A 25061-nucleotide genomic window follows, 5' to 3' on the forward strand; every position below is an offset into this window, starting at 1 on the left:
TTTTCATCGCTCGATGTGAGGCTGGAGAAACGAGTTGTGATGAGGCCGCTCACAATCCTTGATAGTTTCGAAATCTAGTCTGACCAAGGCTTGATTCACCGTCCCTCTCATAGCGCACTGGGTAGTCGGTATTGAATATACCACGGCTAGAGTCCAGCGTCTTTAGAAAGTGACGTCCTGATTTGATGCAATTACCGAGCCCATTCTTGGATTTCCCGAACCAAAGCGATGGGAATCCTGGAGTAAGGCAACGTCTGTACCATGCGACGCCCGGGTTCCAGCTGGGCTAGAAGATTCGAAAAAAGGGCGCGGGCATCGGCTTTATAGACGTTTCTTCATGACAGTCTTCTGCTTCCTCGCAAGCTTCAGATCCATGCAGAAAAAGCTTTTGAGATGTCTCCTCGGGGCTGTCATCGGTCTATGTACAAGGCTCGGCTGTCTTCACTCCAAACCTCTGACTCAAAACCACCCAAGCACCCACAACGACCAACTTCCTAAATGCTCTCGCGTCGCCGTCATCACCAAAAGCAGTATCGAGACATCGAGAAATGACCCCAAAATCGACGAAACCGAGGTGTTCAACCGCCTCTTTCGTTAGCAAACCCCGAAACATCAGGTGTATCTGCCCATCAATAGGCCATTTCCACGGGGAGGAGTACGGGTGCTTCTTGCGGTTGTAGATCTCGTCCGTAACAAACGGACGTCCTGCCTCCCGCAAGACCTTCTTATCAATAATGCGGTCTCGAACGGCAGCCATGTTCTCCCAAAAGAAGCTCTGAGGCGCAGCTTTCTTTTTCTCGCCATTATCGGTTCCTATGAAATTCTCGGGGTTATAGCTCATCTTGACGCTCGGCGGAAGTCCATTGACGTACTGCACCAGCTCGTGGTCCAGAAACGGGAGGCGCGCCTCGATGCTATGCGCCATCTCCGACCTGTCGCCCAGACAAGTCAAGACCATGTTCGCCATAGAGGTCTTGAGGAAGACGTACAGCGCCGAGTGGAGACTGTGCCAGCGCGTTCGAATCTTCTCCTGGGCGTCTGGAGGGATGGAGTTGAGCATCGCTTCGTAGACGCCGAGTGCGCTCTGTTTGTCCCTCACCCATGGCACGAACACTTCCGATGAGGGACATCCTCGCCACTGGATTAGAAAGACATCCAAGCCCGCTAGAGGGTCGAATTCGGTGCTTTCTTCTGTTCTGGAATGATCAAACATGCCCATCCCTTTATACATGCTCCGCAACTGCGCTGCCGCGGATTTGTACAGTGCTTCGCGCAGCTCGGTATCCTTTGCCAGCTCCGTCGACGGTAAGGCATCGTCGGGTTCTCGAAGAAAATCAGAGACTAGGAAAGGGTATCCGGCAAAGTGCTCGTCTGCTCCCTCGCCCGTCAGCACTACGGGTATCCCCTGCTGGCGAGGTAGCTCGGAAAGCGCGTACTTTCCGACGCTGTTCATGTCGAAGTGGTGGTGCTCGATATGGTACACGGAATCGGCGAAATGCTTTGCTAGTTCTTCCTCGTCCATGACTTTCTTTACAATGTTTAAATCAAGCCATTCCGCGGTGCGTTCTGCAATGTCTTTCGAAAGTCGTCAACGTCATTTCGGACGTGGAAGCGCTCCGGAAACTCACCATATTCGTTGTATTGTGAATCAGATGTGAAGGAGATGCTAAAACAAGTGATCCTGTCTTTAATGTCCAGGTTCCCCAACTTCACTCCTCGTTCTCGTACGAGCTGTGTGGTTATGCCTGCTACAATGGATGAGTCGAGGCCGCCTGATAAGTAGATGCCGACTGGAACATCTGCTTGGAGGCGGAGACGGACGGCATCTACCAAACGCTCGCGGACTTCGTCGACCATCTCATCCATACTACGTGTCTCTTTGGCGGTCTGAGTCGCTTGTAAGCCTCTTAATCGCCGTTCGGCTTACATCTACCGGTGAGCTAACTTACCTTGTCAGCATACTCAGCGTCCCAGTACCGATGCTGCGTCGCGCTCCCATCTCGACCGAACCGCACCCAGTGCCCCGGCAACACCTTCTTCACTCCCTTGAACAGCGTACCTTCGCCCAGAACCGCCGCACCGCTGCAGATGGCTTCGACGTCCCACTCGGACTCCCACTCCATGGGCAGAAATGCTTTGATCTCCGAGGCGATCAACAACTTGGCCGGCATCTCACTGCTGTAGGTCCAGAAAAGAGGCTTGATACCGAACCGGTCCCTCGCAGCAATCACATCCCCCGATCGCTCATCGTACAAAATGAAGGCAAACTCGCCGCGTAAATGAGCAAAGAACCCAGGGGCTCCGTGGTGTTGGTACAGAGCCAGAATGACCTCGCTGTCGCTCCGTCCGGAAAAGTTGTAGTCGTATTCAGCGGTGCAGCGGCCGCGGATGGCGATGTGGTCGTAGATCTCGCCGTTTACTATGACGTGAATTTGCTCGTCTTCACTGTGCAAGGGTTGAAGGCCTGTTGGGGAGAGGTCTATGATTGACAGGCGGGCGTGACCGAGACCTTTGCACCTGTGTCAATGTTCGGCACATACCCCCACACGCTCATGTGAGCTGAGATGAAGCATACCGACGGTGGCGTCGTTGTTTATCCATGTTCCTTCTGCGTCTGGGCCTCGATGTTGAAGGAGAGATAGGCTTCGTGTTAGTTTGCTTTGCACATCGGCGCGTCGTTCCGACGAATCGTTTTGCGGACTGCCGGATTGGATGATGGCTGTTATGCCGCACATTCTTGAGATGAAGTTCTCCGCGATTGATTCGGATGGAGTTCTTTAGTTGTGTAAGTGAGTCAAGTACGATATGGACAGAGTACGTAAAAAGGAAGTGACCAGAAAGAGAAGACGAAGCATGTTCAGGAGTTCTCAGTCAATGCTTGAATGACGAGCTGAGTCTGACAGTAAGTATTCCTCTCAGGTCTACTCTGAACTTTCTTCATCGGAGTGACGTTGAGTTGCATCCTCGCCGTTGGGATTCAAGGTTTCGTATAGAAGGATCAAAGTTTCGGCAGCCGGGTTCGGGATAACAAGTAATACATTGTCTGTACCCTATTGTACGCTAACCATTCAGTTGCGTTGTCTGAAACTCGCGACTCCATGCCTCTCCAAGAATTCGATTCTCCGCGGAAACCATGGAGAGAGGTATGAGGCGCACAGGTCGGGACAGCCTGCGTTAACCGCGAAAGTTCCGTATTGTTACTTGATGAGTGACCCTCAGACATGTTTCTTACCTTGTGTTGCAAATAGGAATAAGCTAAGGCACAATAGAGAGCCTTCCCGGGAGGAAATTGCCAGCAAGCCGTGGTTAAAAATCACCCAAAGTATGATTCAAAACTCAAAACCCACTTCAAACTATCAAACTGTGACTGCCTTCAGCACGCCAAGAATCTGAACCATTACTGAGGAACTCGAGTCAATTGCTTAGGGTGGTCTCTGTCCGAGCCTTTAGCAAAAACCTACGTAATCTCGGTGATAAGTGTGCATCTATTTGTGAACCAACTATTTGGCAGAACTCGCTGGCATAGGTCCGTATACAATACGCAGTGGCTGCGCTCTCATAGCACTTCCCACGAACCGATCAATGCTCCAACTTTGAGCCTCAGTATCGCGGATTGATACAAAGGCTTGATGCTTGCTCTTCTGAGCGGCTTCCCAGAGTTCCTTCATCGTGTGCTCCCCTTGGTGAAAGCGCCGTACATCGAAGAAGTTATTGACAAGCTGTTGTAGCCGTACGCGCATAAATCCTCTGTATCTCTCGGGCGACTCTGATGGCCGTGGCTCATCGATCATGGTAGTTAACTCGTCCGCATCGTGGTAGTCGGGGTCAATAGCCCAAACCCACATGTCGTCGACGAGCCCCTGCGCACCAACTACCGATTCGACGCATGGCTTGTCTTCCATCAAAAATACGTTTTGCAGAATGCCGCCTTCTAGGACACGGGTTTCTGAATGCACAGGTGCGCTAGAGACAACGTCTTCCTGTGTTTGACTCCCCAAGCTGCTGTCTCGGATAAACTTGAACCTTTTACGCAACACGAGAAACTTGGCGAGTCTCTCATCGGTCTCTCCTTCATCTCTCTTGGCCTCATCCACAGTCAGTTCACTGATAATCTTCTTCTCCTCGCCTCGGTCAACAGCTTGTCTGGCGTCCATTTCCTTGCCGCCATCTGCAGCATTACTGCTGGGCCACTCAAGCTTCTGCAATCTCCACTTGTTGTTGATGGCACTGCTTCCCGCCCCAATCGCGCCACGGCCGTGGAACAGAACACCGTCCCTCCGAGCCATATAATTGTCGGCTTCTTCGTCGTTGGCGAACGCCTTTGGGTCGATGAAGATGCCATACCCCCAGACCTTCTCCCCCTTGTCCTCCTCCCACAGACGCCTCACCCATGGATGCGCCTTGGACAAGACATTTTCAGTCTCCTGCTTCTGCCTCGCGCGCCACGATTCGTTCTCGCGTCGCCAGTGCTCTGTGATAGCATTGTCGATGGGTTTCTCTTCGTTGTCTGCATAGAGCATGTGACGTACTGCCCTGAGACGCTTCTCGGCTTGTTCATAATCCTCTTCTGAGACCCTATTAGGTCCCATGATCAGCCCAGTTTCCAGTGAAACTTCACGTTCCTCGTCTGGCGAGATATCAAGCCAGTAGCGGTTCTTGAGGAGGGAGATCTCTGCGGCGGCCAGCTGCGAGGGAGACTCAACAGCACGCTCAAGGAGACTCTCTTTGGAGAGCTCAGTCGATTTGACAATGTTCGCCGCTTGAATTTCGGCATTCGGAAAGTCGAGAAAACGATATTGATCATGGAGAGCAAGTGACGGCGAGGTTGCGTTTTGGGAGATGGCCGATTTTTCCCATGCTTGCAAAGACCGGATCAGCCCGTCGGCGTCGTCAATTTTGCGAATGACCCGCATGAATGACCTGATGAGATTTTCCATGTTTTACGAAGGCAAAAACAGCATTGAGAAGTGGTTTGATAACAGAAGCTATAGTTTCCTGGCGTTTGAGTAGTGGCCAAACCAGTTGTTGTTGGTTGAGGTACATCTACCTGATGGTGGAACAATGGGTTAACGGGCAACTTCCAAGGTGCTTAAACCCGTATATTACCGCGCTCGACTAACGATTCTCGTCTGTACCCCTAATTTGAATGACTGCAAACTAAATTTAACATCTGGTTCTTGACATGAACTGTGTCACGTTCTTATGTAATTGAAAGGCAAGTGCATGGATTGATCAATGGTATGATATTTGTTCATGGAAGATATAGATACATGATATATGCTGGCTAATATTGTACAAAGAAACGTCTCAACTCTGAGCCATCGTAGGCCACCGCATTTAGCAGTTGGTCTGGATGCCCTGAGAGTACATGGCAAAGGAATCGGCATTGTTCAACGCCTGGGAGGTGCTGAGGGAGTCGACGCAGCCCTCGTAGCCGTAGCAGACATCGTCGGTTCCGGCAACCTCGGTCAAGTGGGTGGACTCGTGAACCAGGACGTACGGCTGGTCGGTGGCGCGGCACGAGGTGGTGGAGGCGGGGAACTGGAAGAAGTAGTCGCAGACGACAATGTAGCCGCCGCTGCCGGGCTGGGCGTAGGCGACGACGCCGTCGCTGCAGAAGTTGCCAACGTCGGTGCAGTAGAGGCCAGCGCCGCTCGACGTGCTGCCGAGGAGGGTGGCGGCCTTGCCAAAGACGCCGGCGACGGTGGACTTTGTGCTCGACGAGGTCGACTTGAAGTACTGCTGCAGGCGGGTGCCAGCGTTGGCGGCCGTCTGGGCGTTGGTCACGTACGTCTTGGCCTTGGAGAGGGCGGCGGTGACGGCCGTCTTCTTGGTGCCGGTGCAGTCGGACTGGATGGTGACGCGCTTGGCGTTCAGGGACTCGTGGAAGGCGGCGTGGACCGAGGCGGCCTGGGTGCCGTCGACGGTGGCCTGGAGGATGCCCGAGTCGAAGACGACCTGGCCGGCGATCTTGTTGCTGCCCTCCTCGGCGTAGCGGAGGGATCCCGTGCTGGAGATGTTGAAATCGCCACCGCTGCTCAGGTCGTGGACTTGGGCGGCGTCCCACTGGACCTTGACGACCTCGCCGGCCTCGATGGTCTGGAAGGCAGAGTCGGGGAGATCGGCATCGTGAACGTAGACTCGCACGCCAGTGAAGGCAACCTTGCTGACTGTTTATAGTGTTACATATTGTTTACTTGTGTAATGTTTTGGGCAGTAGTCTAGACTTACCACCAGTGCCATCGACCGAGCTCGTCGAGAACTGGGCCTTCTCAACGGGCGATCCATCGAGGATCGAGCCCGCCTTAAGAACACGAAGGGGCGTGCTTCCGGTGTTGGTGATGCTAGCCTTCAGCTCGCTGTTGCCAACCTGCTCGATTTTCACATCGAGGGGCTCCGCACGTCTGCTCAGGTTGACGGCAGCGCCGTTGGCAAGGGCGGCGAGGCAAGAAACGACAGTGGCGGCCTTCATGGTGGCTAAGGTAAGTGGTGAGAATTTAAAGAGAGTATAGGACGTAGCCGTTGGAAGTTGCTGGATTCTTCTGACAAGAGACAATGGTGAACAGCGAGAGAGGAAGGCTTTATGGCTCCTCCGTAAGTCCTGAGAGGGAAGCCCCCTGATCTAAAGGTAACCCTTCTCGGGACCTCAAACGAACAGTAGATTGCATCACGGAGAAGAAACTTCAAGGACACGGGTGTATGGCCGGGGGAACGTTCCACCACGGAGAATTGTCCCAGTGGTTCGGGATGCGGGTGCGAAGTTGGAAGGATGGAAATTATCCGATCATGTCCAAAATAGAGACGAACAGGAAAGCTGACACCCAAGGCTTCCACCAACCCAAGCGCGCAGCCGCGGATAGAGGTGGGTGTGTCCGGCGGGGTCATCTCGTAACAGATCTACACAGACTACTATAACTGAAGCTATCCCCAGCTGCTTCGTTGTACGAATGGGAACCATGGTTATGATGGTTTAGAAGCGGCTCCCACTCCTTTAGTGAGCTTAATATGAGCCTTAAAAGGTCGTTATGGAGAAGGAGGTGCCGGGTTCGGAGTTTAAAGTAAATAGAGTAGTGGGCCATGTCGACTCTGATTAGCTGTTTATTTTCACTACCGACAGCCGTACACCAAAACGTGGCCTTGGCAAGGTCTTGGCTGCGTGCCGTTTTGATTTAAACAACAGTGGCGCTGCTTTGATTCAGACTCGCTCAGGGCAACTTTTAATCTCGGCAGCGACAACCTCATACGCGCGTGTACGTAACAAACGTTTGCCCCGCATTCATGCTCGGTCTAGCCCCAATATCCTACAAACGTCCGTTCCCTCATCATTCTCATCGGTTCTGCGACCTGCCTAAAGGAGCATCAAAGCCGTTGACGATCCAATCAGGCATTCTCCATTTGCCTCCTCTTCCTTGCGTGACTGCGTAGTAGTGGACTCTGAGAGACTTTGTCAGGAGACTGTCGTGGCACAACATCGTCATCGTTCTCATTCTTTCTCTCAACTCTCTTGGCCCCCTGAACTCATCATCACCTCTCCAACAACCCAAACACATAGACATTGCCTCCATCACCATCAACTCATTGAATTTCGAGACTGTCGTGTCTGAAGAAACCTCTTTCAACTCTACGTCGCTTCTTCTCACTCTTCAACCACCCCTAGTCAAAAACGAGTCATCATACATGAGCTCTCATCACCGTAGCCGAGGGCCTCTTTCATTCCCGGCCGCCCTAGCAATCGGCGCCGTCATCGTACTCACATTCTACTTTTACTCACCACTGCAATCCTTCACCATGACTTCTGACTCCTCCTCGTCCTTTCTCAACAATCTTGAGGTGAGCCTGTCTCAATCCGGCACATCGCCCCCAAAAGTCTCAGTGTCCGTCAAAAACATACACCCGGACACGCCCGTGACGCTCCTGAAATGGAACTCCCCGCTTGACCCCGCCGTTCTCGGTCTGGGCCAGGTGTCCATCCAGCCGGCCGGGGCCTCCGAGCCGATCGAGACCCATGCCATCATGATCAACCGCAAGATGCCGCCCGGCGCTGAGTCGCTCATTACATTGCGGCCCGGTGAGAGCGCGGATCAAGTTGTTGAGCTGCGCGAGCCAAGAGTGCCGGGAGATGTGTGGGAGGCAGGCAAGGCCAAGGTAGCGATGAAGGGAAGGTGGATGGCTGTCTGGCCTGGTATGACTACGGAGGAGGTGTTGCAGAGCCCCGAAAAGTTGACGTCCGTCGGTGCTGGTGCGGGATCATTGATAGGGGAGTGGGAGTCGGAGACTATTGAGGTTGGAAACTGAGCAGTTAGTTTGTTTATCTAAGATGTCATCTCGACATCTCGAATACACGACACTTTCCGGATGCTCTTCAACAGTATTTTGAAGTACTGCGCTCACACCAATTAAGGGTGCGAGCTAGAAATTTCAAAGAAATGAAGCAACTTGATTTACAGCAACTACGAGTCTTGATGGTTGCGCACTCTAATGTTCTTGACGTTGATCGGTGTGTAAGTGAAATGAAAAGTACTCAAGACACGACACGATGAATGAGCCTCGCGAGACGTATCGCTTCATCAAGACTCTTTTGTACCGGGATGTCCATCCCTACCCGGTTCGTTCTTACTAACCTGCTGGTCTGATAAGCGTTTTGTCACTTCTGCAACCTTTTTCTTGAGCGGCCGATGTAGACTCGTGGTGTCTGTCAGCCAGTTACGCTTCAAGTCTTGCTTCTTCGGCTTCGCTGATGTAACAAAAAGTTGGTATTGGCCTTGAGTGAGTCAGTAGTGAGAACGGTCAGGTGAGGCATCACGCAACTTACCCCAGGCAAGCCGACCCAAATCGATTGCGTTGTAAAGAAAAATCTGGATGAGGCGAGCAACGAGAAGTACAGGCAAAACCATGAATCCTACAACGACATGAATGTAGGTGGTCCAGTGGTTAGGCTCTGTGTCTCCCAAGATCCCACATGCCGTTGAGACCTTCTCAGAGGGCAGGTCAATGAATAGATATACTATCCAGAATCGAACGTGCCCCGAAAAGCTGGCCTTTTGGACGGTTGGTTGGCTTGAACTAGGGCCGCCAGGCTTTTTGTCTTTTCCAGACACCCCGCTAACCTTGGCCTCCTCATGTTCACGTCGTGTGGGTGACGTCTGCACCTCATTTCCACGCATCTCGTGTCTCAAGTTAAAAAGACTGCTGTTCATCTTCGCCTGCGAGTAGTTATTGATCGCCATAGACACTTTCTTCGCATTCGCCAGTGCCACAATTGTGAGGAAGAGGGCAATGACGGAGCAGACAATCATGGGCTTGAGGACATCGCCTGGTGGTGTTTCGCTCATGCTGAAGATGCTTGCTGCGAAGCCGAGCGGCAAGAAGATAACAGTCACGTACGTGAAGAGCCGGACGTTCTCTGCGTCGATCAGGGAGAGGTTGTCACGGCTCTGCTGCTGATTGCTGATCAGCTGCTCCTTCAGTGACCGAATACTGTTGCGGTAGTTGTGTAAATCTCGCGTGCGACGGCCCGTCGAACCTTGCATCTTTCCAATGAGGCCGCGGTATTTGCGCTCGTCGTTACGTGTCCATCGCGGCCGCTCCTGGCCTCTGTCTTTCTCTCGCGCCTCCCATTTCAGGACGGTCGACAGCACGTCTGCGAGCTCTTCTTCCACAGCCTGAAGTATTTGCTGACAGTTCTGCCACTGGGCGCTGGATGAAAAGTACTCGACGCTGCTCAGAGTCGAGAAGGAGATAGTTCCCCGGTTTTCCCCCAGCTCGTGTACGACCATATCGAGTATGTCTTTGGTGCTCTGGACAATCTCTTTTAGGATTCTGTCAAAAAGTTGTAACTCTAGCACTTTTCTTTGCTGCCAACCTTGTTCGCCCCATGGACCAGGCATCCACCCACTCGAGGTGTGTTCAACCATGTAACAAGTCCAGTATCGGTCAAAAAAGTCTCCTGAAAAACGAAACCCCATCGAGGATCGCATGAGCTTTTTATTGGCAACGCCTGGAATGTTTCTCCAGCTAGGCGCGGGGATTCCCGTCCTTGGCTCGTAACTCTCATCAACCAGTCGATGGAAGCTCAGATGGAGTTCACTGTCCCAGGTATTGAGTACCATCGTTGTTTCTTCGAGAAATTGTTTTTCGTAATGGTAGTGTCTGTCGAAGAAGAGCGAAATAGCTTGCCTCTCATCTGGTGGGCTGGTCATGTAGCAAATGAAAGCGTGCTCGTCTCTCGCTGTCGGCAGCCAAATCAACCTTTTCTTGGCTTCTTTGACCACACGAGGCCTTGACAAATATCCCCAGAGTGAGAGGCTGCCAGGTACATAACGGTAATCATCGCCGTCCGCCCTTTCCTGTTTGCTCAGATTCTTTTGCTTCCGGACATTCACCACCCAAGAATACTGGTCGATGTCGTCGTCGTCTGTGAAAACAGTTGATTTTGAATTTGGCAAAGCTTCATTGTTCTTTGGCTCTGAAAGTCTTTGCATGTACTTTTCAGCTGCCTTTGTGATTACGATGTTGGTGTTATTAAACCGTGTGCTTGAGTTGTTTTGCCATGTTGGGCCCAAAAACTTCCTCGTCTCTTCATGGAGGCTTTCGGCAGTCTTTTCATCGCCGTCTAGAAAGGATGGATAGTTATAGAGCCATTCATCATCCAGATCAATGATGCTGCTCTGATCGATGAAGCTATTGAACGGGACGCTCTTCTTCATAGCCGTAGTCTTGGGTCGCTTGGACTTGACGTTCAGATAGAGGCCTGCAGACATGTTTTGAGATTCACCGGCATCGGCGGCAGAAACTTGATTTGTAGGTGACCTGTGCTCCTGTCGCTTTGGCTGCTGTGTAATCATATCTGCGACTTCGTTGAAGGGATGATGAGGTGTCAATTGGAGCCTTTCGAGTCTAAGCGGCGACTCGGGATCTTTTTCGGTATTTTCTTTGTGTGCCGAGTCGATTTTTTGATGATGCGTGAGAAGAACGTAGGGTATTTCAAAACTTGCAAGGAAGTAGAAATCTCGGTCCTCTTCTCTGGCGAACAGCGCTGGCTCTTTCGTAGTTCCGTCCAGTTGCCCATAAAAGAGCCCGTTGGGGGTTGTGGATCGAAGTAAAACGCCGAAAGCAGATTTGACGAGGTCGTTCGGTGACCTTTTGTTCAGAGTCATTTCCCTAGCCCCCATCATGATTGCCAGCGCATATCTGATCGAGTTGTCCCATCCTGTTTCCGAATTCTCGCTATGATGGACCTGGGCCTCAATGGTGTTATCCCAAACCTCGTCAAAGAGTGTTTGCAAGAAGAAATTCCGCTTGATACCGTAGAATAGAGCAGTGTCGCTAGCATGGAGCAAAAAGCGCGTCTCGCGGGGAGATCGTGTCATTGCTAGCATTCGTTTCTTGGAGACGTCGTTCTCAACCGTGAACCGCCGCAGGATATCCCGCTGGACGACATCAGAGTCGAACTTCCTGAAAATCTTCTCATCATCATTGACATTTTGGTCTCGTTGACCTATGCCAAGAACTTTCTGATCCTTTATGTCACCCTCAGCCACATCGTCACGATCTATCTTTCCATCGTCCGGGTGGTCCTTCGTTTCGGAAGATCTTCGCCGGTCATCTTCAATTATTTTCAACGCCCTCCATATCCAAACATGTTCATTGAGTCTGTATTTGTTGTACCCTTCATCTTGTGCGTGAGGCCAGACATGGGAGGTACGCTTGTCGGACTTGTCAAGCGTATGGAGCCAGGCTTTAGCAACCCTGTGTATCACCCGTCGTGCAAGTTTCCGATCATCATTGCTGTTGTGGGTGTTCATGAACGCGGAAATCTTCAATAGGTGGAACGGTGTATCGGTGAAAGAGTCGCTTGGCAAAAACGAACCATCATTCGCGTCAACCATGACTTTACCTGTTGGCCAGTAATTTGCTGCAAAAACTCCCGCTTCCGTAAGACCAGCCTTCGAAAGCCACTTCAAGTGCCCGCGACAGACCAAGTCTATCCTTCGTTGCAACGACTTGTAAGGGTGTTCGGTACCAGCATGCTCAGTGTCACCCAGACGCTCTGCAATTTCAGACAGGAATGAGAACGCAAAGCTGACGAAGTTAGAGTGCACCTGACGCAGGCACGAGAAGAAAGGGATAGGAGTGGTTTCTATCTTACAAACTCGCTGATGAACACACCCTGTGCATTGACATATCGCCACATGTTAGAGCAACTGCCACTGTTCCTCCCTCGACAGAAGAATTCTCAACAGGAATGGCACATGCTGACAGAATGTGCTCTAAATTCCGGCGAACCACAAAGTCGATGTGATCCGTTGAGCTGTTGGTCGGCAGTCGATATGGTTGTGTATCCTTGGTCGATGACACAGATTGCGCCCATCGGATTCCGGATTTCTCGGGCTTCTCTTTCTTCTTGTCTTCGGCAGGCTTGGTGTATTTTGAGATGCGGAACTCCGTAAATTGGACTGACTTCAGATACTTGCCAACATCCGCTCGGACTGCTGGTATGAGGAACTCATCCCATGCAGCGTTAGACTTGGTCAAATGTACCATTGTGTAGGCGGTGACAACCTCAAGTGTGGCTTTACTCCCCAAAGATCTTGTCCAAAGGTCGATAGCCGTGCTATCCCTATGGCCCCAATGAACAGCTTTGCCATCTACAAAGACAGACACCACGACTGCAACAGCATTCAATGGCTTAAGCGACGGGAGCTGCTCATGTTTTGACACTTCCTTTGGATCTCTGACTGCTATCTCGATTTGGGTGGCGGCTGATGGTATTGGGGTTGGTTCTGCTTCGTTCTTCTTTTCTCCGTCCACTCCTTCATGCTGCAAATGTTGAACAAAAACCCACCCATAACCATTTGGGGCTTGCTTTTGAAATTGGACAGGCTGCTTTTCTGGATTGGGCCACTTGAGATAATCCAAGTCCCGGATACGCATAGCTTTGGCAAATCGGAAAGGAACTTCCACATCGTCCGCCCCATCATTCGTAATAAGGGATTGCTGCAGTACTGTTCTCTCGTGAACCATCCACTGCAAAGTGAGTTTAAGTTTGTCGTCTTCCATCTCATACCGAGGCCATCTGTCATGAACATAACCTAAGTTGCGGCACTGCTGAGGATTTATGCTAGGAAATCGCAGGCCGTATCCAACGCTTTCGCGCACTTGATCTCGCTGCATCTCAAGCAATTGTTCGGCTCTGCTTCGGACATAGAATGGCTCGTCTGTGTCGCTATGGTCTGCGGAAAATACACCGGACTGACCAACCCCCAAAAAGCTACTAAACTGCATCAAGTCACCGTAGGCATTGACGGTAGCTGTTACTCCATCGTCCCCAAAAGAAGCGTGGCACTCTGGGTTCGGCGGATCGGACCAATTGCTGATTTGATCATCTTTGAGTTGGAACGTTGCATCCTTCGCACCTGGCTCTCCGAAGTGGCCTGATTGACATTAGTCGACTAAACCGTTCAGTCGGATAGCAGAGTAACTCACGATGGATATGGCTCTGAAAAGCATCTCTGTCTTCTGCTGGAACATCTTCGTCCTTCCATAAGGGCTGCTGTTCCTCGCCCATCGCGTCCGGCGCAGGATCTAGCCGCTCGCTCTCGGCCTCCGACATGTCTGTCTGACGCAAAACAATTGCAATTCGTAGCCTGATCACTTTGTTGAGCGAATTTGCTTCGAGAGCCTGGGCGGGGCCAAGCCATAGTTATATGCACGTTGCCAAGCCTGGTCCATATCGAAGACAAGGGTGTGGAAGATATTTCCCAATGGAGTTCTTGAATCCTTGGTTCGGTGTATCTTTCGGGTTGCGCTCGCGAATATCAATCACGAGGCTATTTCCGCTCTGGGCTGCGGGCTGCTGACTGCATGTCGCTTGCGCCACTTGTCCGGGGGAAGTTGTGGACGACGGCAAGGCTGTGGGCAAGAGGGTGGCAGGTCTGGAGAGAGTAGGCTTCCTGTGCCTGGATTCCAAATCCCACAGCTTCTGGGCCAACTAAGTGGAATCCCGTCTGAACCCTGCAAGAGAAAAGGCATGGTGATTAGAGAAGAGGATCTGGTGGTTGTTGAGGGAGTCTCGTGTGGACCCTGGAAAGTCTACAGTAAATACATTGCCAGTTCCTCGAACGTTAAAATAAAAGGCTTCGAAAACGATCTAGTAGAGCGTGATATTATGTCACTTCTAATGCTGACGCTTTCTCCTGCCACCAAACAATGTCTTTGAGATAGCCTGGCCATTCTTCTTGCCATTCTGAATACCAGGCCGCTTTGATAGAACGAGGCTCTTTCTTCTTCGCACTTACTCTACTATCGAGGGCGAAGCTATACTATAAGTGTGCCTGGTTCTGACATAAGCGGCAACCACCTTCAGCGCCTTTCGCTACCCTTCTTGTTTATACAGGCAATTGCTATCACGATGTCAGGTCCAGTTCTGCCGCAAGAGACGCTGACGGTTACACAGGCAGTAATGATAGCCTGATAGCTTGTCATTTCGAGCGGTTGAACTCTTTGGCGGGGCAGAAAGACTCCATGAGCTGATTGGATCAAGTAAGCTACGTCTCATGTGCTTTATTGAGACCGTTCGTTGCAAAGGGACGCGGGCATGCCCGCAGCTTAGGCCATGACCTTTCTTGAGGAGTCAGAGATGATCCCCCACACAAATGTTTAATATGTGGAAAAAGCTACGTCGACGGCATGCCCAAAGGTGATCAGTAAGACACCATGGTTTCTTCACGTATTAATGGAAGGAGAAGCTGCCTTACTACATGTCGCGTGCCTCTTCATAAAAACACACTGTACTGAGGCTCATGAGTATGCGAGCATGAATCCAAAAACCAGTAAGTCTCTCTGTCTATCTTACAGCGGCGATACTCCTTTCTCAGCTGCTGCCAACATAGGAGTAATGATCGGCCGTCCTCGTCTACGCCTACACCCTGTGATATTGGCTCTAACCATCAGCTTCATCGCGCCAAGGAAGCAGATGAACCGATCAGGGCTATTTCCATCTCCTTATGGTTATATCTTTCAACGGTGCGGTGAAGCAACTGAGGGGAGTTGTGGTAAAGTTTGTGTACAAGTGAAACCTGCATCTAGATGTCTTACCGTTTACGGATATCAAACGAGATTGGGAAGAGTGCCTAGCAGGCAAGGAGGACCAATTAGTCCAGCAACACCACTACTCAAAGCCATACCATGTCGTAGCAGATCGCCATATTTTCCCAGCCTAACTTACACAACAGTTTGACGGGTTCCGCAGAGACCTAACCTTGACACGCATAGACGTTGACACTCGTAGACGCTCTGTCTGTCATACATCGCTTGAGCAGACGTAACTCTCCGGGGAGGACGTAAGGAATGTAATCTGGCAGATCACCAAAGATCAACACCATTCCACTCTCAAAACATCTCAACAACCCCACTCAAGCTAAAAAGACGCTAGAATCTTGTATCCCGATCTGGCATCATCAGAGTACGCGTCAAGGAGCGGGAGTAACAAGACACCTGCGCGGGGTGCCGTTGATCAACAGAGGGGAAGTGAGACAGCAAAGCCGGTCTCAGTTCTCCGGCAGCGGTGCGGCAACGGGCCGTGGTTAGTGCCCGCTCCCTGCCCCCCTCTCCGTTGACGTTGACAACTCTTGGCCTCCAACGTGTACATCTTGAGATCGAGGAGAGAAGGGGAGAGCGGTCTGGCTCGTCTATAAATGAGCCAGAAATCCTCAGATAGAAATGAATAGTACCAGGCTCTTCTTGACCATCAAGTTCCAGATCTCAACTTGAGAACCAACCAAAGACTTCTTCACTCTCACCGAAATTTGCAGCAAAACATCACTCATCATGCCAGGCCTCCCCACCGCCACTGACGAGGAAGTCGGCTTCCAGCCGATCCCGTCGAACCCCTACCTCAAGCAGCCGGGATCCGCCCCAGGCTCGATCTCCAGAGGCGGCAAGTCATCGTGGGGTTCCTTCATGCCGCCCAACACCTACGAGCCTATCGTAGATGAGGGGATTATCCACTTCAACCCCGTCATCATCCTCTTCATGTCCCTTGTCCCAAAGGACGACCTGACCAAGGCCGTTCAGTCGGCACTGGGAAAAATCCCAGAATTCATGGCGAAAATGGGCATCGAGGACGCAGACACATTCTACAAGTTTGCCAATGACATGCTCAAGTGGACTCCTACTGAGAATGTCCAGGCCAAGGATGTGTACGACATCCTGTGCCTGTTCTACTTCATCCTCGACCAGGAGCCGCTGCTGGGCAAGCAGACGCTCGTCCACCCGAGCTCGGTCGGGTTGCCCCTGACCCCGCTATCGAGCTGGATCGTGGTATTTGCGCAGCTCATCGGGCTCTTCATGGACACGCCCGCGTCCATCAACGAAAAGACCTTCCAGACGTTTGTCGACTCGCCAAAGTACATGATCAAGGAGGAGGCTCTCGTCCCTGAGGGCGGCTTCCGTACCTTCAACGACTTCTTCTCCCGCCACCTCAAGCCGGGAGTGAGGCCCATCGCGGATAAGGATGATGACAGGGTCATTACGTACCCGGCGGACTGCACCTACGACAACTCGCTTTACAACCAGAGCATCGTCAACGTCCAGGACACGGGTATCATTGAGATCAAGGGCCTCCCATGGACCATCGGAGCCTTGCTCCAGGGCAGCGAGTATGCGGACTGTTTCCACGGAGGCGTCTGGATGCATGCCTTCCTGAACACGTTCAACTACCACCGACAGCACGCGCCCGTCTCCGGGACTGTTATCGAGGCCAAGAACATCCAGGGTGCGGCGTACCTCGAGGTGGACCAGCAGTGTCGTCCGATCCGCAAGCTCTTCGTGACGGCCGAGGACATTGAGAAGGACCCTAACTGCCGGCCTGAGGCGCCCGACTCCCCGGGGTACCAGTTCCTTCAGACAAGGGGCCTGGTAGTCATTGACAATCCTGTGCTCGGAAAGGTTGCCGTGCTGCCGATTGGCATGGCCATGGTCTCATCGGTCAAGCTGTCGGTCCGCGTGGGGCAGAAGCTGAAGAAGGGCGATGAGATCTCGACGTTCTTGTTTGGCGGGTCGGACATCATCTGCGTGTTTGAGCCGCGTGCCAAGTTGACGCCTGAGCACTTTGTGCCGTCGGCGAAAGACGACTACTCGAGGTATGGGAGTGTGTTGGCGAAGGCGCCTGGGCAGGGCTCGAATGGGACTTCGAATGGGTACCACTGATTGGGTCAGTTGAATGAGGTCCACGTCTGTACTCGTACGCCGTAGCCCCCGAGTGGTGATATCTGAAGTCTGAATTCTGAATTTTTGCTGACAGAGTGAATGACTCTTCCTTCCCATTCTGCATTCGCCGTGTTTCCGAAGTTGACTTTGCAAAACGACGGGGTTCTCAAAGTGTCCATCACTCCGAGACTGACACAAACATTGTTCGTGCCCAAGAGTGGATGTCTTTTCCTGGCAATCCGGCCCAGAGGCCTCCACAGCTCGAGGTGGCGGCCACGGCGAGCCTCATGATTTCAGAGTCGCGGTCTGTTCTTGAAACAAACTCAGCCCGGGGGAGATCAGACGAGAGGACGAAGACCTTGGAAATATGGATGCAAGGCGAAGAAGCGGACCGGCCCGTATAAGATGGAGAATACTGCAATTCAAGGCAAATGGATCAAAAGGCGGTGACTATGTTTACCAAGATATGCATGGAAAAGGGGAACAAAGATGCTACGTGATGCAGGTTTGCGGCTCTCTCGTATTCAGGGGTAAATGCGGAATGTCAGCCTCAATGAGTAAAACGGAAGGCAGGAGGGGGAAAAAATAGATGGATGCTTATTGAATGGCTGGGAAAACGGAGTCGGGGCGAAGGTGTGTGTGTGAGGTTGGGTGACGTTGCAAAGCCACTTGCGCTTGTGCAGCTTGACGTGTCCGACGGTGGGACAATCCGACAACGCTTTGATGTTGAAGCATCCAGGCACAGGTTGCTGCTGCATCTGTTTGCTGGTCGATGGTTCCGTTAAGATGCAGCTTCTTTTCGGGTACGGATGACTCATTGCTAGACCCGAGACATTTCTTGCATTTTCCTTTCTGTTGCCTTCTTTCCTCGCCGTTTCATCGTGCCGTGTTACCTAGGTTGTGAGGAAATCGCTGTCGTCAAGTAAAGGCAGGAACGTATTCCGTATATTCCTACGGAGACTTGGGTACGAAGTACCTACGGATAGTCGCGCCTGCCAGGTTCATCCAAAAATTAATTAACCCCCAGCCACCTGTTTGCGCGATTCTATGGAGAACTCTGCTAAATAAGTGGACTTTATCACGTGCGATAAGAGCTTCATCCTATCGATAAGCTGCTGGCCGTCGCTGAGCCAGGGGTGTGGCGCCAAAGAGGACCGCGTTACCCCGCGCAACCACGTCTGCGAGTCTGCAAGGACCGTCTTTTCGCTGACACTTGGAACTGGAACCCGGTTGCTGCTGCTGCCGCTGGGTGGTGAGCTCACAGACTGGCCAACCCACTCACTCCCGCCCGTCTCTTTCTCTTTTTTCTTGGGACTGCCTGCCTTGCCTTACCTTACCTTACCTTAGTCTCTCTTCACTAAAGATAGTACCTCGAGGTCTATCTTGAGAGATTTCTTTGTTCTACTTCGCTTTTTTTCTGAGTTGAAGCAGAAGAATAACCGTCTTCTTTTGCTTCACACTTTCACCAACACCGAGAAACCACCCCCACTTACCTCCGGACGTCTCACCGACCGGCTCATAGGGACCCTCCCAACCCCCCTCCAAGACAAACGCATTCCTCGGGGGTCCCTTTCTTTCGAGTCGAGTCGCCCACGATAGAGACACCAAACGCAATCAGACAATCCCGCATTCCTCAAATCTACCGACCCCGAACTGAAGGTCCGCTTTGCCCGTCGTCGCCATCATGGCGCCGGCAGATGGGTACTCGGCGCCCGGCGTCGCTTCCTACGACTCCAACACCATGACCGTTGGTGATGGCACCTGGGACTTTAGCAAGAATACCTTCTTACTACCCAACCTCGTCGGCCTCAATTTTGAGACGATGCAGTACAATGGTGAGCACATCTTACTCTCAAACATGGCGTATTCGCTGTGGCAGCCATTCCGACTAACACGCGACCACCCACAGGCATGGGCAATCGCTTCTCGACCGTCGCCCAGTACCATACTCTCGTACTCGCCCACGGTGTCATGGCCGCCATCATCTTCCTCCTCATCGTACCATTATCCGTCTTTACAGCCCGCTTCTACACGGCGAAACCTGGCTACGCGATACCTTACCATGCCCAGCTCAATATCCTCGCCGCGCTTATGCTCGTCGCCGTCTTCGTCCTGGGCTGGTTCGCCGTTGGCCCCGAACGAAGTTGGACCAACCCCCATCATGCAATCGGCCTCGCCATCTTTATCATGTTCCTCCTCCAAATCATCGGCGGCCGGCTTGTGAGACATATCAGGGGACGTTCCCTCCGCAAAATGTTTCACCGCTGGAGTGGTCGACTTATTGCGCTTCTCGGCATCATCCAGGTCCCTCTCGGTCTGACCCTCTACGGCTCGCCCAAGTGGACCTTCATCATCTTCTCTCTCTGGCTGGCTTTCCTGCTCCTCGTCTACTTCATCCTGAGCTACCGCGCTGAGGGTGCAGACCACCATCGTGGCCGTGAGACCTACATCAGTGGAGGTCGCTCTGAAGGCCCGAGCGGCATCACCGAGTCGGAGTACTACAGCGACGTCTACACCGAGAAGACCAAAAAGGACCGGAAATGGCTGGCGCCCCTCGCCGCGGGCGCGACGATCGCCGCTCTCTTCAGTCGCAAGAAGCACAAGGAGAAGGAGAAGGAGCTCAGCCGGGAACGATCGCGATCAAGGAGCCGCAGTCGTGGGCCGGAGGTTATCGGTTCCCGGCGTGGATCCGCCAGTTATCTCACATCCAGACGGGGCTCGGGCACATACCTCGAAGACGAAAAGTTCACCGAAGTCGATTCTAGACGGGATGATAAGAAGTCGGGAGGCTTTCTGTCAAAGCTGGCCGGCATTGGCGCAGTCCTGGGCGCTGGCAAGCTCGTGTCGAATCTGATGAAGCGCAAGGAAAAGCGTACCTATGACGAAGAGTACTCCGCCGTATCGGTTGAGACCCCAAGACGTCGCCCGAGTCGGAGCTACCCCGCTACGAGTGAATACACCGATTACACGGACTGGACCGAGGATACCCCGCCACCGAGGCGTGGGCCCCGCGACGGTCCTATCCTGCCAGCACCTGGAGGACCAACAGCGGCAGCCGCGGCTCTGAGCGCCGCTGAACCGCGAACCAACCGCCCACCACACGCCAGAACCCGATCGCAGTATAGCTTTGAGGACTCGGAATACTCATCGTACGTCAGCCCATCGAGACGGAGAGAAGATCAGCCCGCCGGCGCCGCCGGTGGGGCCGGAAAGGGCATTCTCGCGGGCCTTGGCCTGGGATGGTTTGCCAAGAAAATGGCCGACCGAAAGGCGAAGCGCGCCGAGGAGCAGAGAATCCGAGAAGAGGAGGACATGAGATCTGGTATCACAGGTTCGAGGTACACGGGAGACGGCTTCCACTCTCCCTCTCGCGATCGGAGAGGCTCCCGCCGCATGAGCGGGCGGCGGCCACGACCTCCCATGTCTGCCTTGAGCACCGAAATCACACAAATGACTGAATCCTCCGAATTGGAACCTCGACCTCCCGGCACCGGGTACGGCGGCCCACCGATGCCACCCTCTCCGCCGGCCCCCACCCCCCACCAGGCGGTCCAGGAATCTACCCAGTCGGCGACCACTCCCGCACAACTTACTCCAGACACGAAGTCGTTGAGTCCGGCGTCAGCATGCCCTCGATGCCTCCCGACCCAGCAGGCGTTCTTCATCGCGAATCCGAAACCGACGTCTACGGCTCGCCCAGCGGCCGGCCCCGACGCCGGGACTCATCCAAGCGCAGGCGAGCTGGCGAAGAAGCCGCCGCAGCCGCCGTTGCATCAGCGAGCGTTCTCGCCGCCGAGGAGAATGCCCGCCGCCACCGCGCCCAATCAGAGCGCTCGCAACCTGTGAGCGTCAAGGTTCGAGTCCACGACGACAAGGATAGGAACGTCACGCTGCGGAGGCTGACGGAGGAAGAAGCCGCCGCAAGTAGGCGCGGGGACAGGAGGAGGCGCGCCGGGTCCGTGAGCAGTCTCTACGGCAGCGAAGTCGGCAGCGGACGGCGGTACCGTCGGGACACGAGCCAGAGGAGGGCAGAATCAGCAGCAGAACGATTAGCAGAGACGGGAGGACGAGACGGTAGTCTACCACCGCCAAACCCCGCTTTCGCCGCGGGACGACAACCAAAGGACTCGGCATATTACTCTGGCGGCCCACCGCCACCGCCACCGGGCGTGATGATGGGTGAAGGAAATGTCTCGAGCATAGGCAGCGAGAATACCCACGGTACATGGAGCCAAATGAGCCCTTCGCCCAGCGCGGCAGACAATCTGAAGACTAACCCCGTCGAAACCGCAGCAGCCGATAATCGTCGCAGACGCAGGCAGGAGCGTAGACGGAGTAGCGCAAGTCGCCCCACGGGCGCCGACATGTTTGAATAAAGTTGCCTCTAGGGTAAGAGGTAGAAAATGAGCTTTTTTAGAAAACCCTGCCGCAGCCGCAAGCGCAAACGACGAATAATTTTCCAAACGAGGTCAACTACACTTCAACCGCCTACATTACGTCTATCACGACCGAGACGACATCAATATATTGAACCCTTCCTCTTCTACCGAACATAACAGGGTTCGGTAAGTATGATCTGATTGCGGAACAGCAAGCAAAGGAGGAGAGATGGAAAAAGAAATACGAAACGAGAAAGAATGCATTGGGTCGGGGGCTCAGATTCAACCCCCGAAAGGAGTTGAATCATTTTTTGATTTTGCGGCATGAAACTGGTTGGGGGGCATTTTCTCACACACATCGTGGGAGTCAGAGAATCAGACTCTATTCTTTCATGTGTCGTTGCCGTTTGTTTACAAATGTATGGAATGGTGTGGACAAGTAGGCCGCCCTTCCGAATGAGATGATTGTACGAAAAGAATAACGCAAAGAATGGGTGGGGGAATAATTGGAAAAAAAATAAAAGAAATATGAATCACTTCATCAATGTTTTATATCTACATGTGACCTAACTGTGACCTAACTGTGATCTCGCCTGTCATCACTAGAAATTGCAAGTGTTACACATTTATCGCTGCATTTGGAATGGTATTGTGTCGGCTGCGTGCCGTTATCATTCTAAGCAGGCAAAGCTGCTTCTTATGTATCGTGGTCTACAGCCTCATGACCCTCCTCCTCTCGCATTCTAGAAGTGGTGAAGGACAAAGGAAAATCGCCCTCATGCGTTCCCCATCATCCCATCGCTATTGCTCCCTTGATGCGCTCCATGTTAACCGATCCAAAAAACATCCCAACTCGAGAATTCATAAGTGAAAAAAGAAGCAAAAGTGGCGTGGCAGAACCTTTTCCGCCTCGGTGGTCATTTCATATGCCCAAACTCCTTGCATGTTTCCCAAATCCAGCCCAATTACAAGGGAGAAACCTCGTTTCCCCTCGTTCAAGCGCCGCAAAAACCCAACGCCAAATGAGTGTATTCCAAGCACTTTTAATACTCGGCACCGCCAAAACTCTTGTTCCTCGTAAGGGTCGCACGCTTGATGCTGGCTCGCGGGAGATGCTCGTAGCTCTTATTGCGGCTGCGAGCCGTGCCGGGACGGATTCCAGGAGTGGCGGGGTCACCCTCCTCGGCCGCGACCATGGCGTCTGCTGGTAAGGAGGCGCTTTCCTTGATGCTAGCAACGAAGAAGGAAGAGATAAGCACGGCGATACCGCCGAGGGCCAATACGATAGCGATGGAGTGATCGCCCGGGGTACCGCGAGGCTTCTGCCAAATTCTAAAGATGATACTGGACCCAACGGTGGCAATGATTTGAGGCGCAGCGATGGCCATGTTGTGAATGCCCAAGATGACGCCAGCCTGGTCTGCCTCCTCACTGTCGCTCAAGTCGGTCTGGTCTGAGTCGGCGGTAGAGTCGATGGTGGAGGGCGACGCTGGGCCATCGCCTCTGCTGGGACTGAACTGCCGTTGCTTTCTCTGGCGAATCTTTGCATCCCTCCGACTGATCTCGGCGCTGATGATGGCCCAGGGGGCCCAAAGGGTCATTGCCCAGGTAATTCCAACCAAACCGATCAAGGCTGTGGCCGCCTCTACCGTACGAACAATGACGGTGCAGAACATGGCGCCAGAGAAAAGAATCAAAGACGCAAACCAAGCCCGCTTTAGGGTAAACCCGGGGATCTGCAGGCGATCCAGCCACGAGGCCTTCTCGTCACCGAACTCTCCACTATCGCTGTCCCCTGGGAGATCACCAAGTGGCTGGCTGTCGTAGGTGGGCGCGACGAAAAAGGGGAGGAAGACGTTCGTGAGCAAGCTGACGACGGAGTTGATGAGCAGGGCAAAGGTTCCAATACGAGTTGCTCTTTCGTACAGCTGGTCGAGTTCCTCCGGCGTCATGTGGGGGTTCGCCTCCAGGTACGGCTCGACGTAAATCTCACCAATGTACGAGGAGGTGTAGAAGAGAAGCGGGAAAAAGCCGACCCATGCGCACAATTGGACTTGGCAAACTCTCCTGATCTGAGGTGGCAAACGCTTGATTGATGTAAAGATCTTGCCGAAGAAGGAAAACACACCAGGCTTGCCCGAAGCCGGCGGACCTTCCAGTCGAGGGTCGCGCTCCTTGATCAATGTGGTGCTCACTGCAATAGTCGCCGCAAGGGCAATGCTGGCGATGGCGCAGAGCACCTTGAACTGACTGTCACCCAAGAACCACAGGTACGTAGGGAGGTTGATGTAGCCAGCAACGTAGCCAACGATGTTTCCGAAGCCGGTGATGCGACTTGCCATGGCGTTGGCAGCTTCTTGCTGATGAGCCGGAGCACAGTCCACAATGAAGGCCCGAATAGAGGCCTGCACGGTGTTGATGGCAAAATCGAGGACGTAAATACCCACCACGGCCACGCAAATAATGGTGTTTTTGACGGCGACAGATTCAACATCAGCGCCAAAAAGGCTCATGATGCCACCCACGATTTCTCTGGTCCATGCCAGGAACATGAGAGAGATGATAGTCGCGATAGCCCCGCCGACCATAAAGGGTTTCCGCTTACCCCACGAGAGTCGGCAATTGTCGCTGAGCATGCCGACATAGGGCTGAACCAAGGTACCGGTAAGCGGGCCAGCAATCCACACCAGGGCCATCAGCGACTTGCTCAATCCAAGGGATAGCAAGTAGGGAGACCCGTTGGACAACTCGACAGACCAGGCGATTTGCAAACCACCGATACTAATGGTCAGGAGAATCAGGTACCATACGCTCTTGGTTTGCTGTGTATCTTCCTGCTGTGCTGCCAGTACCGCGTGATGATCAAAGTAGCCTTCGTCGTCATTGTTGGGGGAGAGCAGCGGCGATCGCTCACTACGCCCGCCTCTCTCCTTGGGATTCGACGGCGCAGATTCGGTGCTCTGGGCGATTGATGGCATCGGACGGCCCCTCCTGGGGGACTGAGACTGGGACGAAGGCATCTTCTGTCGTTGAGCGTCAAGCCGCGACGACTCGGAAGTGAAGCGATTCGGAAGGTCGATTTCGAATAGGCCCACTAGCGGGGCAAGCTGGGGGAGCGTTCGTTCAATGCGGGGAGGTCGGCTCGATCGATTGACTGACGAGTCTTTAGACTGGGTCGGCTAATTGACAGGCGACGAAAGAGTATATAAATTGCGGATAGAATTTGCAATGGCAATGACCAGTGTTTATTCGTTGCCGGGTTGGGCAGAAAAAGAAGTTGTGTTGTCACGCGGTCAAGTGGGAGGATGCCACGAGACCCCCGAACACGGGCTGCTGGTACAAGGTGATTCGATTTCTGACGATGACAGAGCGGCGGCAGGAGTGTGCGTCATTCGCTGGCTGGGAACTGCGCCCTGGCTGAATGACCAACTGTCTGGTGCAGGTCGGTTCCTGATTCGAGCCCAGGCTATGCGG

General features: G+C 53.1%; 8 protein-coding genes across 8 annotated transcripts; 3 read left to right on the top strand and 5 right to left on the bottom strand.

The window, feature by feature from the left end:
* Positions 1-418: 418 nt before the first annotated feature.
* N0V96_008410 (uncharacterized protein) lies at positions 419-2554 on the bottom strand (the record flags this gene model as incomplete). Its single annotated transcript, XM_065758321.1, has 4 exons — positions 419-1566; positions 1629-1887; positions 1950-2445; positions 2541-2554. The coding sequence occupies 4 exons, from the start codon at positions 2552-2554 to the stop codon at positions 419-421; spliced, it is 1917 nt and encodes a 638-aa protein (XP_065613076.1).
* Positions 2555-3500: 946 nt separating this feature from the next.
* N0V96_008411 (uncharacterized protein) lies at positions 3501-4937 on the bottom strand (the record flags this gene model as incomplete). The annotated part of the gene is made up of 1 exon (XM_053190027.1): positions 3501-4937. One exon carries the CDS (start codon positions 4935-4937, stop codon positions 3501-3503), a length of 1437 nt encoding a protein of 478 aa, XP_053052449.1.
* Positions 4938-5337: 400 nt separating this feature from the next.
* Positions 5338-6472, bottom strand: N0V96_008412 (uncharacterized protein; the record flags this gene model as incomplete). Its single annotated transcript, XM_053190028.2, has 2 exons — positions 5338-6170; positions 6232-6472. The coding sequence occupies 2 exons, from the start codon at positions 6470-6472 to the stop codon at positions 5338-5340; spliced, it is 1074 nt and encodes a 357-aa protein (XP_053052450.1).
* Positions 6473-7788: 1316 nt separating this feature from the next.
* Positions 7789-8295, top strand: N0V96_008413 (uncharacterized protein; the record flags this gene model as incomplete). The annotated part of the gene is made up of 1 exon (XM_053190029.1): positions 7789-8295. One exon carries the CDS (start codon positions 7789-7791, stop codon positions 8293-8295), a length of 507 nt encoding a protein of 168 aa, XP_053052451.1.
* A 272-nt stretch (positions 8296-8567) lies between these two features.
* Positions 8568-12543, bottom strand: N0V96_008414 (uncharacterized protein; the record flags this gene model as incomplete). The annotated part of the gene is made up of 4 exons (XM_053190030.2): positions 8568-8761; positions 8813-9819; positions 9961-11592; positions 12260-12543. The coding sequence occupies 4 exons, from the start codon at positions 12541-12543 to the stop codon at positions 8568-8570; spliced, it is 3117 nt and encodes a 1038-aa protein (XP_053052452.2).
* A 3285-nt stretch (positions 12544-15828) lies between these two features.
* N0V96_008415 (uncharacterized protein) lies at positions 15829-17208 on the top strand (the record flags this gene model as incomplete). The annotated part of the gene is made up of 1 exon (XM_053190032.2): positions 15829-17208. The coding sequence occupies one exon, from the start codon at positions 15829-15831 to the stop codon at positions 17206-17208; it is 1380 nt and encodes a 459-aa protein (XP_053052454.2).
* A 1684-nt stretch (positions 17209-18892) lies between these two features.
* N0V96_008416 (uncharacterized protein) lies at positions 18893-21584 on the top strand (the record flags this gene model as incomplete). Its single annotated transcript, XM_065758322.1, has 3 exons — positions 18893-19043; positions 19118-20702; positions 20807-21584. The coding sequence occupies 3 exons, from the start codon at positions 18893-18895 to the stop codon at positions 21582-21584; spliced, it is 2514 nt and encodes an 837-aa protein (XP_065613077.1).
* Positions 21585-22630: 1046 nt separating this feature from the next.
* On the bottom strand, positions 22631-24607 carry N0V96_008417 (uncharacterized protein; the record flags this gene model as incomplete). The annotated part of the gene is made up of 1 exon (XM_053190034.2): positions 22631-24607. The coding sequence occupies one exon, from the start codon at positions 24605-24607 to the stop codon at positions 22631-22633; it is 1977 nt and encodes a 658-aa protein (XP_053052456.1).
* Positions 24608-25061: the final 454 nt, after the last annotated feature.

This window comes from Colletotrichum fioriniae (assembly GCF_027942845.1).
Source record: "Colletotrichum fioriniae strain IMI 355084 chromosome Unknown scaffold_10, whole genome shotgun sequence".
Classification (NCBI taxonomy): Eukaryota; Fungi; Ascomycota; class Sordariomycetes; order Glomerellales; family Glomerellaceae; genus Colletotrichum; species Colletotrichum fioriniae.